The 15,835-nt window shown below is 46.4% G+C and overlaps 1 protein-coding gene across 1 annotated transcript in view; it reads left to right on the forward strand.

Moving 5' to 3' along the window:
- Positions 1 to 15,835, forward strand: part of RhoGAP93B (MyTH4 and RhoGAP_KIAA1688 domain-containing protein RhoGAP93B) — a 57,280-nt gene that overhangs the window by 24,707 nt on the left and 16,738 nt on the right. Inside the window, exons 6-10 of the mRNA XM_050167658.2 lie at positions 2,609 to 2,864; positions 3,186 to 3,313; positions 4,689 to 4,949; positions 13,244 to 13,488; positions 14,341 to 14,641. Coding sequence (XP_050023615.1) covers positions 2,609 to 2,864; positions 3,186 to 3,313; positions 4,689 to 4,949; positions 13,244 to 13,488; positions 14,341 to 14,641 — 1,191 coding nt within the window. The remainder of the gene's footprint in view (positions 1 to 2,608; positions 2,865 to 3,185; positions 3,314 to 4,688; positions 4,950 to 13,243; positions 13,489 to 14,340; positions 14,642 to 15,835) is intronic.

Here is a 15,835-nt window from a genome sequence, read left to right on the forward strand (position 1 = left end):
TTCACTGGAGCCATTGCAAAACGCATGCAAGATGTGATAACACAGCGTAAAAGCCTCGTCAAAGCAGTTTGGCTTGTCCAGCTGCCACATACTTGTTTTTCAGTGATGTTGGTTCATTGAGCTTCATGCTCTTACCAGTCCATCGTAGTTTGCATCATGTGTTAAAGGATGTCGTATAAGAGAACAGCAACATTGGGCAGGTTGGTGTAGGCTCATTATTATGGACTGTGCGAAATTAACATGTACTGGGAAGAATTCAAAGTGCACAAGCACGTAAAGTTTGGGGACATAAACCACTGTACCAAAAAATGCAAAAGAAAGGTATACAAAAAACGCAGGCAGGGCATGGGACTTTGGCTACTCAAGGATGCTTGCACATGAGTTCTATAACTTCCTAGTAAGGAAGGCACTTATAAGGAGGTGCAAGATAGTGCTCAAGCTGAACGTATGATCAATACATATCAGAATCATTGAGCTTCATGCTCTTACCAGTCCATCGTAGTTTGCATCATGTGTTAAACGATGTCGTATAAAAGAACAGCAACATTGGGCAGGTTGGTGTAGGCTCATTATTATGGACTGTGCGAAATTAACATGTACTGGGAAGAATTCAAAGTGTACAAGCACGTAAAGTTTGGGGACGTAGACTGCTGTACCAAAAAATGCAAAAGAAAGGTATAAAAGAAAACGCAGGCAGGGCATGGGACTTTGGCTACTCAAGGATGCTTGCGCGTGACTTCTATAACTTCCTAGTAAGGAAGCCACTTATAAGGAGGTACAATATAGAGCTCAAGCTGAAGGTATGATTAATATCTGAAGGAATGACGTGGTATAGCATGAATTTAGGTGCAGTGCAAAAGCTTAGCATTGTGACATAGGCCATATAACTCCACCTGTAGCTACTGTGGAAAACAAATAGGAGATTGTCTACGCCTCGGAGACTTGTCAATAAACCCAGATTAAGTGAGGCACATATAGTATTGGTGAATTGCAATGTTGGGAGGGGATTATGGGGCGGCACTCCAGTATAAAATTGTAAGCACGTGCACTGTGCTCTGTGGCATGTTCTGAAAACCTTGATAAGTAGCGCATTGGATCAATCCAGCAGTGTTGATCGTATGCTTCTGTAGCCTAGTCACATAATGCTGGCGACTAAGGTGGGGCAAACAGCAGTTTGAACAGTTTGCGAGATTAGCGCTCTTTGGCCATCCCTGACTTTTGCTCCAGAAAACGACCATTTGCGATCATAATATTGCTAGACAGCTAGCTTTTGGCCATCTGCGACATCCACTTGTTGTGAACTTATTTGAGTGGCAAAGAAGTTAACAACACACTGCTCCTAAGCAATAATTTGCTCATAAAGAGTTTTCAGTGACATGTCATTATATGGGTTTTTCGGGACATGCAGTGATGGAACATAGTAGTGGCACACCAAAGTGGAGATCTCTGGACATGCACCAGTGACACTTAATGATGCGGCACATTTCCTGCACTGCAACTTCTATATATAAGCATAATTATGTGAAGCTACGAGACAGCGACACTAAGGAAAGCATAAGGGAAATTAATTGTGGCTTTAATTGAAATGCAGAAATGATAAAAAGAAAGGGAAATGAAAGTAAAGGAATAGACAACTTTCCTTCTTTCCTCTGGTGGGAGCTGAACCCACGTTTTGCATTATGCGTGCTATGCTCTGCCAACTGAGCTACGGCGGTGGCTATCCTACCATCCGCTTTCCTGGGTATTTTATTAGTCTGGTCTTGGATGTATTAGCCAGCAACACCCATGGCCATGACAACAGTCCCTAAATGTAGCTTTCTATATTAGTGTAATGCCTGCCTGGACATGCCAAGATGCATAGCATGCCAGTAGCAATAAAGGGAAAATCAGGCATCCACCCATTCATAACAATTGCTACAAAGGACTGCTAGCCACCTGGTTAGCTCAGATGGTAGAGCGGCTGCCTCGGAAAGGCGGTGGTCCCGGGTTCGAGTCCCGGACCAGGACGAATTTTTCTTCGACTGCGAGGCTTTTCATTCAAGGAACCCACATGAGTTTCCTTTGTAGCAATTGCTACGAATGGGTGGATGTCTGATTTTCCCTTTATTAATTACTTCTCTCCACCTTGCGGGTTTCTGCAGAACTATTACGTCAAATTCTTGCCTTTGCTTCGAGTTGTTGACAAATTCTATTTCGCCCTGCCATCTGCTAGCCGCCTGGTTAGCTCAGATGGTAGAGCGGCACCTTCTCAACATGGTATGCAGGCATTTGGAATGTTTCAGAGGAGATGACACAGCAGTGGCCCAGCACTTCTTCATTTCACACAATCTATGCCAAAACGACGGTTGCTGAAAGCGGGAGGGGCCTGGAAGCGGTGATATCAAATCGCAATTTCAGGCTACAATGTGCAGTGAGAACCCAATCTTTAAGTGTGTGTTGTGTGTGTGTGTGTGCATGTGTGATACATTGTTATTAGTGGTGGACGATGTCGGTGTGTTTGCGTGTGTAGCCATGCTCTCAGTAACAGTGATAAACTGTGAACACTTCGAAGAACACGGTCATGGTCCCTCCAACATGACTGTGCGTACATGTGCACGTGAACACGCAGCGGGAAGCGCTGCGGTGTGGGGCACAGCTGCCGCTGCACCACTACATCCTGGAGCAGGCCAAGCTGCTGGGCTACCGGCTGGACCTGTTCGAGGACGGTTCCTCATCCTCAGCCTCCTCTGCGGCCGGCGACTGGGGCCACGACAACGACGACGAGGAAGACTTTGCCGACGACGAGGCCATGAGCGCCCCATCGTCGCCATCGTCCTCCCAGGACGAGGGAGATGGCCACGACGCGGCTGCCGGTCGCTTCTCTGGTAAGAACCACAGAGACACACATACATTCGCTGCACTAGCTTTGCTGTAGACAAGTGAGGCCATTGCAGACTGAGTATAAGGCGTTGCACATTGTTCTGTAATAGTATGAGTGATTGTTATTACTTAATAAAGTTGTTATCAATGTTATTGTTCTCTGTTTATCTTTTGCAAAAGGTTTTATCACCATATATCAATTGTCACGTTTTGTTGTTGTGGTCCTTCCTGCAAATAGACTGCAAACTCAGTACAGTGTCGTCATTATTGTGTAAGCACGAGTGCAACTGGGAACCAAAACTTATCTGTCACGCTTTGGTGTGCAGCTGAGAGTGATAATGGCAGCTGGACGTCAGGCTCCCCTGTCGGCCATCCTGCAGCCACGCAGCATGCTTCCCTGCGGCGAGTTGGTCACTCCAGGCCAGATGGTGGAAGCCTGCTGGAGAAGTCACAGGTGTGCAGTGCTTATCTACTTGGGGAAAAAAATTTTTTGAAACGGGTACAGTGCGACGTTAATCGTGATTCTTGGATATTAGACTGCAGACCGCAAGTTTGCACAGCGGTGTCTTTTTTTCAGTGAAGCACCTTAATTTACGTGGTTGGATCACGAGGTGACACCGGGCCATCACAGTGTCGGCAGATACATAATAGTTGGTCATCGTGGCGCTGTTTGAGCTGACCAATGTGCACTACAATGTACCGCTAATGGGAGCGCCCATTTAGTATTTGCTGACTTGCTTGATGACATGATTTGATGACATGCAGACTACATTTATTGCACAGATGTCAGCTTAAGTGCGTCCTACCAGCCACTTTTTTTTCTCTCTCGATAAAGTAGAAAAAGAACAGTGGAACTGTGCTCTGCACCTTGCTGATCGACAATAGAATTCAGTTAAGCAACTCCTGCAGAACACTTGACAAAAGAATCCTCATGTTTCGTTGGGAACTTTCGCCTTCTTGCCAGTGCATTTATGAAGGCTGAATAGAACAATTTTGTGACAAGGTTCAACACACCACTGCTGCTGTACAGCGTGCTTGTAGTATTCTTGAGCAGGCTGAAAGGTTGAACCTCAGTATTCAGGTATAACAAGGTAAATCTGTAACGTTTCTCACCAATATTAGGACGTAATGTACTTGTAATGTGTACACAAGGGCGAATCAGAAAGTCTTGCCCCTATTTTTTATTAGCCAAAATAAGGTACATACAGGTAATTACAAATATACATACTATTCTACGTACCCTACACACACATTTTTCCACACAGTCCTCACATCGGTTCAGACAGTTGTTCCATCGCAGCACTAAATTTGAGGTACCCCTGCGGTAGAATGAAGGTATTTTGCCGTCCAACACTGCTTCATTGTAACGAGGGTCGACTGTGTGGCAAAATGCATATTTAGTATTCGTACCGTGGCAGATCCACCTGGCCCTTGAGATAAGAAGGCAGGGAGGTCAGAATGAGAAAGGTTCCACAGTAGGAGTACAGTAGATAGGACGCAGTTCCCAAATTCTGCCTTAAGTTCGCAGGAGAACTCTCTGCTAGGGCATTCTTTTTGGCATTCCCCTCAATGTTGTTTTGAACCCAAGTACAATGGGAAAACTCTCAATGAGGCCTACTCTCATCGCGGCACAGGCAGGACCACTGCGCACCTGCTCTGAACGTGGTGAAGTCACTTTATTGCAAGTCTTTCTGGGCCTAGAAAGATTAGCAATTGGAAGTGATTTGGGCTACCTAATTATGTTTTTCTAGACTTGATGCTACGCTCGTTTATTTCAGGGAGGTACTGTTGTTCATGCTCATCTCTTCTGTTGGGGGGGCGGTGCACAGTCATTCCAGGTGGCGGGGGGCTCTCGGGAGGCATCACCCGCCCTGCGGCCGCTGTCCGCCGAGCGCAAGCCGCCGTCAGAGAGTGACATTGTCCAGTATGCCCAGGACAACCTGAACCGGCACAAGCGGGGCCTGTTTCGGCGAAAGTTCTCCCTGCGAGACATGCTGTCCTGGTCCAAGGACCCCATCCGCCAGCCCATGATCATGACTACCGACAAGTCCCTCAAGCACGACGCCTGCCACCTCTTCAAGCTCATACAGGTCTGTCGCATGTGCATGTAGTCACGCTCGGTTGCCATGCATGCAGGCAGAGCCTTCTATGTGCTTACAGCGCCTGACTAGTGCTTCTGAAATGTGAGGGAGCCTGTGGCCCACTGCAGAGGTGTATATTACTGAAACATTTGTTCCTATTGTTGCTAGACTACAGACAACCCTCCCCGTGCATTGCAGCCACTCCTCCACTTCTGCATGTCACTCAAGAGTAGCATGTGCAGAAAGGAAGTTGGCGTTACTCGAAGCACACCCCATAAACTGTGGCCAACATCTGGGAAAGTGGTGCCCTCTGACATCGAAGTATTGGCATCATTGGGCAGGTATTCAAAAAAGTGCAGAAGGTGCAGACCCCAAACTAGTGAGCGACCTTTCATTGGGTTAGAACCTTTCAAACACTATAGCCTGGCACATCGTTCAAACACAGAGTAACTTTCAGCAAAAATCGGGCGCGGTATTTTTGAGTGATCACTTTTGGGGAGTTTCGCAAGATTTCGGAGGACTCGGCAAAGGACACGGCAGCATGTTGTACAGCTGACAGCACTCCTGGCACACTGTGCCAGATGCACTCAATAGCAGAATGTGAGTGCAAACAATGGCACAAAAGCACAAGCATGGCACACACAGTGCAAATGAAAGTTGTCACTTCACGCTGTGTCTGTCAACTCTCGACTTTGTCCCATTCTTTGCACTGTTTTATTTTGTGTCCCATATTTCTCGCTGATCACACACAAGTGGTGACATAGAAGGCACTGAATACTACAGCCAAACCTCGTGATTGATGAAGTCACACATGAAGGTACCCTGGTTATGTCCTCTATTTGTAACAGTTGATCACGTATACAGTCGCCGACTGATTATCCGGACTCCAAAAATTCGGACATGCTCGATTATTCGGTCTGCTTCACGACACCGCCATTCTCCCCATAGACCATAATGTATAACAACTGCCGAAAGTTCGGACGCCTTGCAACCTCTCATCTGATTTTTCGGACACTCCTTGAGCCAACTCGATCGAAAGCACCATGCAGCGACTCTGACCGGTGCATGGTTCGACTTGCTGAACGCCATTTTTGTTTTGAACGGAGCCTCCTTGCTGCCCCACGAAGTGGCACTACTGCAAATGCCCACTCATCATCATCGTTTCTGCCTGGTTCGATAGAGTGGCTCTACAGCAGTTCCGGTTTCAGCTTAGTAAGCCATGTCAAGACAATCCAGCAGCTGATTTGTTTCTTCGCGCACGACGCTGCGAGTAGGCCACGTTTCTTGTTTGTGCGACTGGTGTCGGCATGGTGGTGTTTGCTTTGTGTGCTGTGTCGAAGTTCTGGTGATCCAACGCAGCATATGAAAACATCGCGTCAAGCGTCTAATGGCGCCGACAGTGCCCGCCCAGACTGCGCTGGGGAATGCCCGTAAGCGGGTGCTGGGAGGCCTAAGATTTGTCGCCTTCCGATGTGCGGAAAATGTTCTGCCGAGACCTGCGCAGTGGTTGCATTGTGATTCCAGACACCGTCTCATTTGACAGTTTCACAGGTGCTGACACTGCTGTACTGGCATGCGCAGAACTCGACGATGGCGAGATCATTCGTCAGGTTTTTGCTGCACCGCCGGACGATGACTCTTGAGTCGAAGATGACGCACCATGTGCTACGCTGCCGTCGCATGCGGAGCATGTACAGTACAAGCAGTGACTGTGCTTTCAGCCGCCTATAGTTGCCATACGACCCTCTCCGAGATTCAGGCTTATCTGATTGCACGTAAACGGAACAGCGTGCAATGGCGCATTCACGGTTTCCTTCAAGCCTACTGCCGAGCCTAAATAAGTGCGTGGAAATAAAGGATTTCATTTTTTTTTCTTAATCTGCTTTTTCAGACATCTGTTTATTCGGACATTTCCGCAGTCCCCGTGAGGTCCGAATAAACGGTCGGCGACTGTATATAAAACTCGAATATATTTAATTATTGTCTATACCAAACAGTTGTGAACTCCCCTTGAAAATTCCATACAGAAATATAGCAATGTACTGTGTGCACATCCAACTCCCTTTTACTGCCACATTTAATACAGTTAAACCTCGATATAACGAAATTCTCGATGTAACAAAGTATTTAACTTTCCATAACCTCTTGTCCATAGAACACCATGTATTTAGAGCCTCAATATAGTAAAGTGTGTTTGTATGCAATTTCAATATAAAGAAGTTGCACTGCCACCGCAAAAGAATGCCTAGACAATATGTGGATGCAGATAGTCAAATTATTGAATTACAAGCGGCTGCTTGTAAACTCACCTCTCAAATCGCTTCCCCCACGCTATAAGAGCGACCACTGAAGTGGAGCTGCATCATGTTCCAAGTGCGATAAGATTCTATCGCACCCCACGCACCATCTGCTTTAGGTACGAGTGAAACTGCGAGGGTGAGACAAGAAAGGTGGTGGCTTCACGAATGCCGCCTTCCTGCGCGAGCAAAGGGAAAGAGGGGGAGGGTAGCGAGCTTGTGGTAATGTGATCAAGTGCTTGTGAGGGCGTGAGGGGTCCAAGTTGGCATGTGTCTCGAAAATGGCTGTAAGCACGGGTAAGCGCATACAAAGCCACGCACCCTGCTTTAGAGGTAATCTGCAGCATGTGCAAAGAGTGGGGGTGCCGAGACGGCGTGGCATCACGTAAGCTGTCTTCCTGCGCATGTAGTATTGGAGGTTGTGTAATCTCGAGTTTCGGTGACCCATTGGAGCAAGAGGCAGCCTAAGCATTCGCTCCCCGCTACTGGTGCTTTTCCTGATAACGTTGTCTGAGTGCGGGCGACGCTATCAGCCGCGGGGGCAGAGTGCACCAAAAGCATGACTGGCTTCGCTTAATTTGTGCCGCCGAGAAGATATCGTCAACGTACGTGGCATGAAACCGTATCATTCGTAACCAACTTCCAAATTTATCAAAGTGAATAGTTTTCTCATTCAGATTTGCTTTTTTCGATCGCGCGATAATCCGTAAAATTCTGCGGCCCCTTTCCGTGTATGAAAAATAGATCGGCGAGGGTACTTATTTGCATGAAAGGCCGAATTTCAATACAACAATATTTTGATATAAAGAAGCAAATTGCCCATTTTACCGACTTCATTATATAGAGGTTTAACATAAACGCTGTGGCACGGCGCGCCCCTGCAAGTGCACTTCTCCTAAAGCAGACCAGACTTCTCATATCATCGGAAATATTTCAGGCCGACAAACTTGAAATTACACCATTTTCGTTGATGCTGTCAAACGAGAGATTGAATCTGAATGGCAGTATATGCCACCGAGGAAAAATGAGCGGGATGAGTGTCTCAGTTTTGCTCGCTGTGAATGTGGATGGCTCGTGCGAACTGCAGCCCACTCAATATCGGCAAAAGCAGATCGCCACTCCGTTTCAGGGACATGAACAGCCTCCCGATCTGATAAGTGTTCCACAAGAAAGCATGGATGACCCTCGATCTTTTCACTGACTGGCATCATGCATTGGAGATGCCGAACTGGAGATGCTATGCCACCGGGTTTGACCTCTTGTAGACAAAGGCTTCCCGCAAACTGCACTTTAGGATTCCGCAAGCGGCCAAAACAAATCCGACCCGAACCTGCACTTGGACAAATCTTTACATTAGAGTTTGAATTTAACAAAACCATCGCATGCTACATCCACACTTTGCGGGAAGGCCATTTTGGCAGCAGCATGCATCAGTGTGCAATTCATGGGTTCAAGGGTAACGTGTTTCATTCCTGCTCGCACGAATTAACTCGGGAATTCAGTGGGAATTAACTGTAAACTGAAAACCACTTTTGACATTAATGGCATGTGCATAGTGTGACAGTGAGTGATGCAGGGGCTGGAGTGGAAGGGCCAAGGAGGAGTGGATGTACCGGCCCCAAAACGTTGGAGCGCTGAGTGGCATGCAAGAGACGCATGGATATTTTAGGACGGCCAAGAAGCGAGCACAACTGCTTCCAACAGAAAGGCAGTTCCAAAACCCGACATGACAGTCCACCTGGCTCGTTGCCTAAGTATGATGATTGGCCATTTAAATGTTGTATTGTATTTGGACACGCGGCCGGGCACATTCACGTGCAATTTGCTGTACAAGTGTGTTAATGACACCACGGTGCATCCATTTCGGCCTTACCTTGAATAAAAAAAGCACGACAAGCACTCTGACGCATGTGATCCACACCGCGACCTCGCGTTTGGGTGATACGGGCTTTTAGGGTAAGCATTGTGAAGATTACTCCACAGTGCAAGCAACTTGCAATATTTGTGAGCAAAAAAATAAGTGAACTTCTGTGTGTTTGACATAGCCTTGAAGAAGCAAATCCGTAAGTTCCCGCTTTTCACAATCTCTGGAAACTGTCCAAGACTTGCGGAGATCTGAGATAAGCTTCAGATAGGCATAATTTATATTCCGAATTATCGATATATCGACCTATTTCATGACCTCCTTCGAGTTCGATAAATCAGGGGTAATAAGCATACCGGCAGCCATTCGAGCTGTTCCTGACGTTGCTGTGGCGATTTGAGCCCTCGTTTTGCTCGCCGTGCCTGTCCCGTATATGGGAGATTTAACGGGGCCTAGTACACGTTCCATAATTACACGCGCGCACACGGGTGCACCGGGAAGAGGACAAAAATCATCTGCGTTTGGGGAAAGCTAACGAAAAAGAAGGCAGTAGGATGAAAAAACTACGAAATTTGAGGGGACGTTTAAAGCCAAGAAAAGAGCGGGGGTTTGTGTAAAACTTTGAAGGCCTGCCAGTGAACTTATTAGGCGTCTTCGTGCTCGTACTGTGACCGGAGACCACGCTTATGCATGTGTAAATCAAGAAACACATGCTATGTACCGTAACAATCACCGTTTCCTGCTTGGTATGCTTCACCGCATAACATGCTTATACTGCGGCGAAGTTAACTTGAAAGGCAAATAATGCCAAGTAAATCAACAGTGTGTCTCGGCGGTTTTTCCTGACATTTTCTTTAATTCAACCAGTTTCGTCAGTCCCGTCAGGATCGAATTAACGGAAGTCGACTGTATGTGGCCGTGATCACAAGTGATCAGCATGTTGGCATGCCAACTGTGTGTTTAGCCAAGCCAATCCTTTGGCCAAGATATGTACGGACATCCGGAATCTGCCGCTTCAAGTTGTTTTATTTATTTTATTTATGTATAAACACTCTGCGTTTCTTTTCATTTGGATCTTGCATTTTTGGTATCATTATAGCAGTAAAATAATCGGAATAAACCATAATCAACCCAATTTTAGATTTACTCCATTATATCAGGTCATTCATCACATCTGTATTCATTATACAGTCGACTCCCGTTAGTTCCACCTCAGTTAATTCGACTTTTCACTTAATTTGAATGCACTGAAAGGTCCAGGTAAAACCATACATTGCTTTGGAAAGAAAACTCATTTGTTTTGAATGTGAAAGCATGCTGCTTCGGTTAATTCAAACCCCACTGACCCTAACCAGCATCCCATCATGTGCGCAGCTGTTACTAAAAACCTTAAAAACACAAGGAATTCTTTAGCTGGCACTACTTTTGTCTCATTAGAGGATTTGGCGAGTGCCACTGACAGTATTGAAGTTTGTGGACCACTCACAAACAATGACACTGTCAACAACATGACAGTCCAACACTGAGAAAGCGTTTAAACTAGGGGTGTATGAATACCGAATAGTAGAGTCCCATTCGAATATTCAATGAATTGAATCAAGAAAAAAAAAAAAACGGGATATTGAATTGAGTATCGAATATCGGAAAAAGTTTCACAAAATTTAATGCTTGCAAACATTGGGCAACAAGATATGATGCTGCACATAGTTGAGGGTCTCCTAGCATTGCATTACAAGAATGTAGCAAGCTATCAGTAACCTAGGTACATAGAAATCAAGATATGCAGTACATTCTACTCTTATTAAAGGGAACACCAAGTTAGTATGAAGTCAAGGGTCTGGCGAAATCCCGTCTGGTCAGGAAGAATCATGACGAGAACAGGAAATAGAACGTCCATTAAGAAAAAGTTAAGCGCGTCACTTCAGATAAAAATTCACCTTGGTCGGCGTCTGTTTCCTGTTCTCACCAAATTAGTATGCCAGCACCGATTACAAGTTCACTCTAGTATGTAAAGGTCTGAAGAATATATTCTTTTTATCAATAGAATTTCTGTTGAGTAGAATTAAGGGCGTTTTTTTTTTTTACTGTGAAACTAAGGAATTAGTGACATTCTTTTGTACTGAACACCAATTAGGTTATGAGTGTAATAGTGGGGCTGTGTTTTGCCATGCAAACTTTCTTTTATTGCATCGAAAGTTTTGCTTTCCAGTTTTTCTCCAAAAATACAAAAGGGCTATCTCAACTTTACGGCAGATAGGTTATCTATCGTAAAGCAAATCTCTGCGACAGATTAAAGGACCGCTCATCTGGTGACTCTATCACCGCTCGGCTCATAGCCAGTGCGAAGAGCTGCCATCCGCGCCACTTAATTGTCAGGTTTGGCATGATTTACCACCTGTCAAAAATTCTGAAATCTGGAGGGTCACAGCAAGTCGTGAGATGCTGGTTGATGTGGTAATGGGTCACAAGCCAACGCGGAATGCTTGCTGTTATTATGTTTGTACAGGTGGCTCATCACTGATCGGTCCCGAGATCACAAGTGTGGGTTAGATTGACGGCTGTTGATGAGACATGAAGTTTCTCGCTGTGTATCCAACACGATCTGTGTGCCTATCGGCGGTTAATCGGCTGCTCTATCTTCGCACATGCTTTCACACTTTATGAAATAGGGGCTGCTTTTGTTGCCATTCCCTCTGTCCACATCACGTTGTCATTTCAATTGGTCCTGTGGACCTGGATGAACGTTGTACCGACAGAGGGGGGCCCAACCGACACGGCACCGTTTTGCAAATTGCAGCATTTGGGTGCTGGTGTGTGCTATCCCCGCATCTGGCGTACGTCGGAGAGCGCTTGCAGTGACTAAGTCTGTGACCACGTCAACCGGGGCAGCCCATCTGCGGCATGCTCAGCAGTTCTCTTGCTCTGAAAATGAAGTGAAATGCTTGCTTAGGCAGCATCGAGCACGAGGGGCCCCACGGCACATGCGACATGTGGCACCGTGCGGGTTTGTACACTGAATACATACCGTATCTATTCGAATCTAGGCCGATAGTTTTTTTTTCAAATAATCATATTCCAAACTCTAGGGTCAGCTTAGATTCGAAGATCTTAAAAAACGCACCAGTTTTTCATTGAAACTGCTAAATAGGGTGAATAGCTAGCGCCATCTAGAAAAGTCAGTATCGCAGCCGCTACTAGCCGTGCCAGTAGCCAACCGTGCACAAGCGAGGTCACCATTTTGACCTGTGTTGTGTCGGCCATATCAGTGTGCGGTGTGGTGTTATCGCGATGGCACCAAGCAGGAGATGCCACTACAGTGCCAGGTACACTTTGATCGTGCGCGCCTTTAAAGAGTGCAGCATATCTAATGCGCTTGACGGTACCGAAGATAGTGCACTGTTTGAAGGTGACAGTGACAAGGAACACAGCGACGAGTCTAGCAGCGACGACGACGTTGAATTAGCTCTGCACGTTCAGATTCAATAAATGCTGTTTGCATTTTGTGAACACTGTCCTCGCTTTTTTTGTTCGGCCTACATTCGAGGTAATATATCTTTTTCTTGGCTTCGGACTTTAGGAGGTCAGCTTAGAATCGGGGTCGGCCTAGATTCAAGTAAATACGGTATATTAAATATTCAAAAAATGGAATAGTAGATATTTGATTCGTGAATCAGATTATTGTAACATTCACTACTCAATTTGATTTGGTGATATTCAAGTATTCGTGCACCCCTAGTTTAAACATCTCGATACTCTTCACCATGTGCCAGTTTATTTGTGCTTCAAAAGGAAGAAGCAGAAAGGCATACAGACTATTTCACGCAATAAAAGTGACTTTAATTTGTTATTTTGCCACCATTCTTTAATTTGACCTTTCGGATAATTCAACTGAATCTCAGGGTCCCGCAAGGGCCGAACGAACAGGAGTTGGCTGTATCAAAGTATGAGTGTATGTAATCCAGCCAGCTGCTGTTCTTAGTTGTAATGTCCCCAGCTTTGTGTCTCTTTTGCCACGCATTCTTATGACTTAATTAAGGTGGTCCTGGATGACATGCGGAGAGATCAAAGGGCCCGTGATCGCCGAAGGTGTCGGGAACTGCTGGCCTAACTAATCCATGCCTCCTCCCTCTCCACTTCTGCAGGCATACATGGGCGACCGCAAGTGGAAGGCCACACCCGAGCAGGTGTCGGTGGAGATCGCCACCCGAGGCTGGAGCCAGGCGGCGCTGCGGGACGAGCTGTACATGCAGATCTGCCGGCAGACGACGGACAACCCACGTGCTGAGAGCCTGCTGCGTGGCTGGGAGCTTATGGCCGTCTGTCTGGGCATCTTTCCCCCATCGGCCACCTTTCGGCCCTACCTGGAGAGCTATGTCCAGCGGCACCGGTGGGTGTCGTCGATTGTGCATTCTTTAGTAGACTGCACATAAACGATATCAGCAGTAATTCGTTGTTTAATGAAGTAAATAAAATAAATAAAGGAAAAAGGACGGGAAGGGCAAGGCTTCCTCTGACCCAACACGGTAGCCCAGTGGCAATGGAGTTGTGCTGCTGAGTCCGAGGTCATAGGTTCATTTTCGGACCACATCCCGATAGGGCCAGCATGCAAAAAATGCTCGTGCACCGTGCATTCGTTATGTGTGCTAAAGAATCTAGGGTGGTCAAAGCAAAGCTGGAGTCTCCCACTACAGCATGCCTCGTAGTTAAATCGTGGTTTTGGCACATAAAGCCCCAAAATTTCGTTTTTTGAAGCTTCCTGTGAACTCTCCAAGGTTGTGCTGTACTTGTGCAGCTATGCCGAAGAAATCTCTCACAAATTACATTAAAAAATTTGCATGTCAGACCCTTGTGGTGAGCACAATGGCTGTTACGGTATTGTATTTATAATGGAAATAGGTGGTTTGATGTACCTGTTTTAACCCCATAAAATTCAAACATTCCACATGAAGAAAAATTGAAAAAACTTCTTCACCTTTATTTCTGACCAGAGAGAGTATAGCCACAAAAAAAAAAGCAGTTAAATGTTTTTTGAGTAACATCTAATTAGCATAGATAACAAATAATTAGTAATTAGTGTCCTGAACTACCTACAACTGAAAACTTGATCCGGCATATCAAGAAACGTTACTATGGGCTTTGTGTTAACATTACCATGCTTAAAGTCAGAGTTTGTGGGTGTCAAATTGAACGGAATGGTACGGAACGGGCTATGTGGGGTTAATGGTCATGCCTTGCACAGGGACGACATGGCAGTGGGCGCCTATGCCGGTGCCTGCGCGCAAAGGCTCGAGCGCGGCGCCCAGTGCGGGCCCAAGCGAGGCTTGCGGCGGCCCACAGCCGAGGAGGTGGCTCAGTCGCGGGCGCACCTCTTCCGGCCCTCCATGTTTGGCAGCCGTCTGGAGGAAGTGATGGCGCTGCAGTGCGAGCGCTTCCCCGACCGCTGCCTCCCCTGGGTGCAGACGACCCTGTCGGAGGCCGTGCTGCGGTTGCACGGTGCCCAGACGGAGGGCATCTTCCGTGTGCCGGGAGACATCGACGAGGTGCGTTTCTCTGCCCTTGCCTCCGAATAACCTGACATTGATGCTGTGAAAGGGAATACGAGGGTTTATTGGCCAGCTGCGTGCTCCTGAGCTCACATACTGCATGACACGTGTGTTTGAAAGTACGTTCCATGTCGGACGTCATAGCCGCTGGTGGTGCTAGCTAGCAATCTAACGGCTAGATCTAGTACAAGTCTTGACCTAGTCCTGTAGCGCAAGCCACTTTAAAGCCGTTTATCCCTAGAGCACTTGTACAAACCACAAAGGACTGGAACAAACTGCCTCCTCGCATCGTGCTGCACTCCCATTCTGCCACTTTCAAGAATTGTATCAAAATTAGTAGTATGTAAACGTGACCCACCCCTCATGTCATACCCCTTAACTACTGGCCTTTAATTAAGTTAACAAGTAAATAAATAGTACACGTACACAATTCCTCAAGAAAGTCGAAGAGAGAACAGCTGCCACAGTAGGTTAACTGCACTTGCAAAGCAGAAGATGTGGGCTTGGCTCCTACCTGCAGCGTGTTGTCTTTTTGTCCACTTTCATTTCTGTTGTCTTTATTATACAATCAGTGACCCAATTTTTTGGACTTCCTAGGGGCTGCAAAAACATCCGAAAAATTGGGCAGCCCGAAAAAATAAGTATGTGCCCTCTATTGCCCCGAAGGCTCAAATAGTCACAGGCTTGTATGAAATAACCCTGAAGGCCTGCCAGTACACTTATTAACCATATCGGTGCTTGTACTCTGACAGGATGAGGCAGGTGCATGTTGATACGATCCTGTTACGTACTATTTCCCCGACGCCAACATGAGCGATCAAGAACACAAAAAATTACCCAATGAAGTTACGCTTATATTTCACCGGTACCAGCATTTAATACCTCGCCAAACTGCGATCATATGATACATTTTCCGGCCAGGATATCCCATGTAAACTAGAAAATGTGCGAGGCACATGTGATCGAGAACAGTAGCAGCCTGCCATGGCAACTTCACCTCAATGTTCACCTGCCCATCTCTTGTGAAAACACTGGCATGCATTGAGTTCCTCATTATAGTACCAGCAAATCGCATCCTGGGTCATCGCACACTGCATTCACAGCTATCGCCGTCAACCTTATTGTGATAAGCACCTTCACCTATCTCTTTTTTACAACGCAGGGTGCCGTTGCAAGCATATTGCACGCTTT

This window comes from Dermacentor andersoni, chromosome 11, assembly GCF_023375885.2.
Source record: "Dermacentor andersoni chromosome 11, qqDerAnde1_hic_scaffold, whole genome shotgun sequence".
Classification (NCBI taxonomy): Eukaryota; Metazoa; Arthropoda; class Arachnida; order Ixodida; family Ixodidae; genus Dermacentor; species Dermacentor andersoni.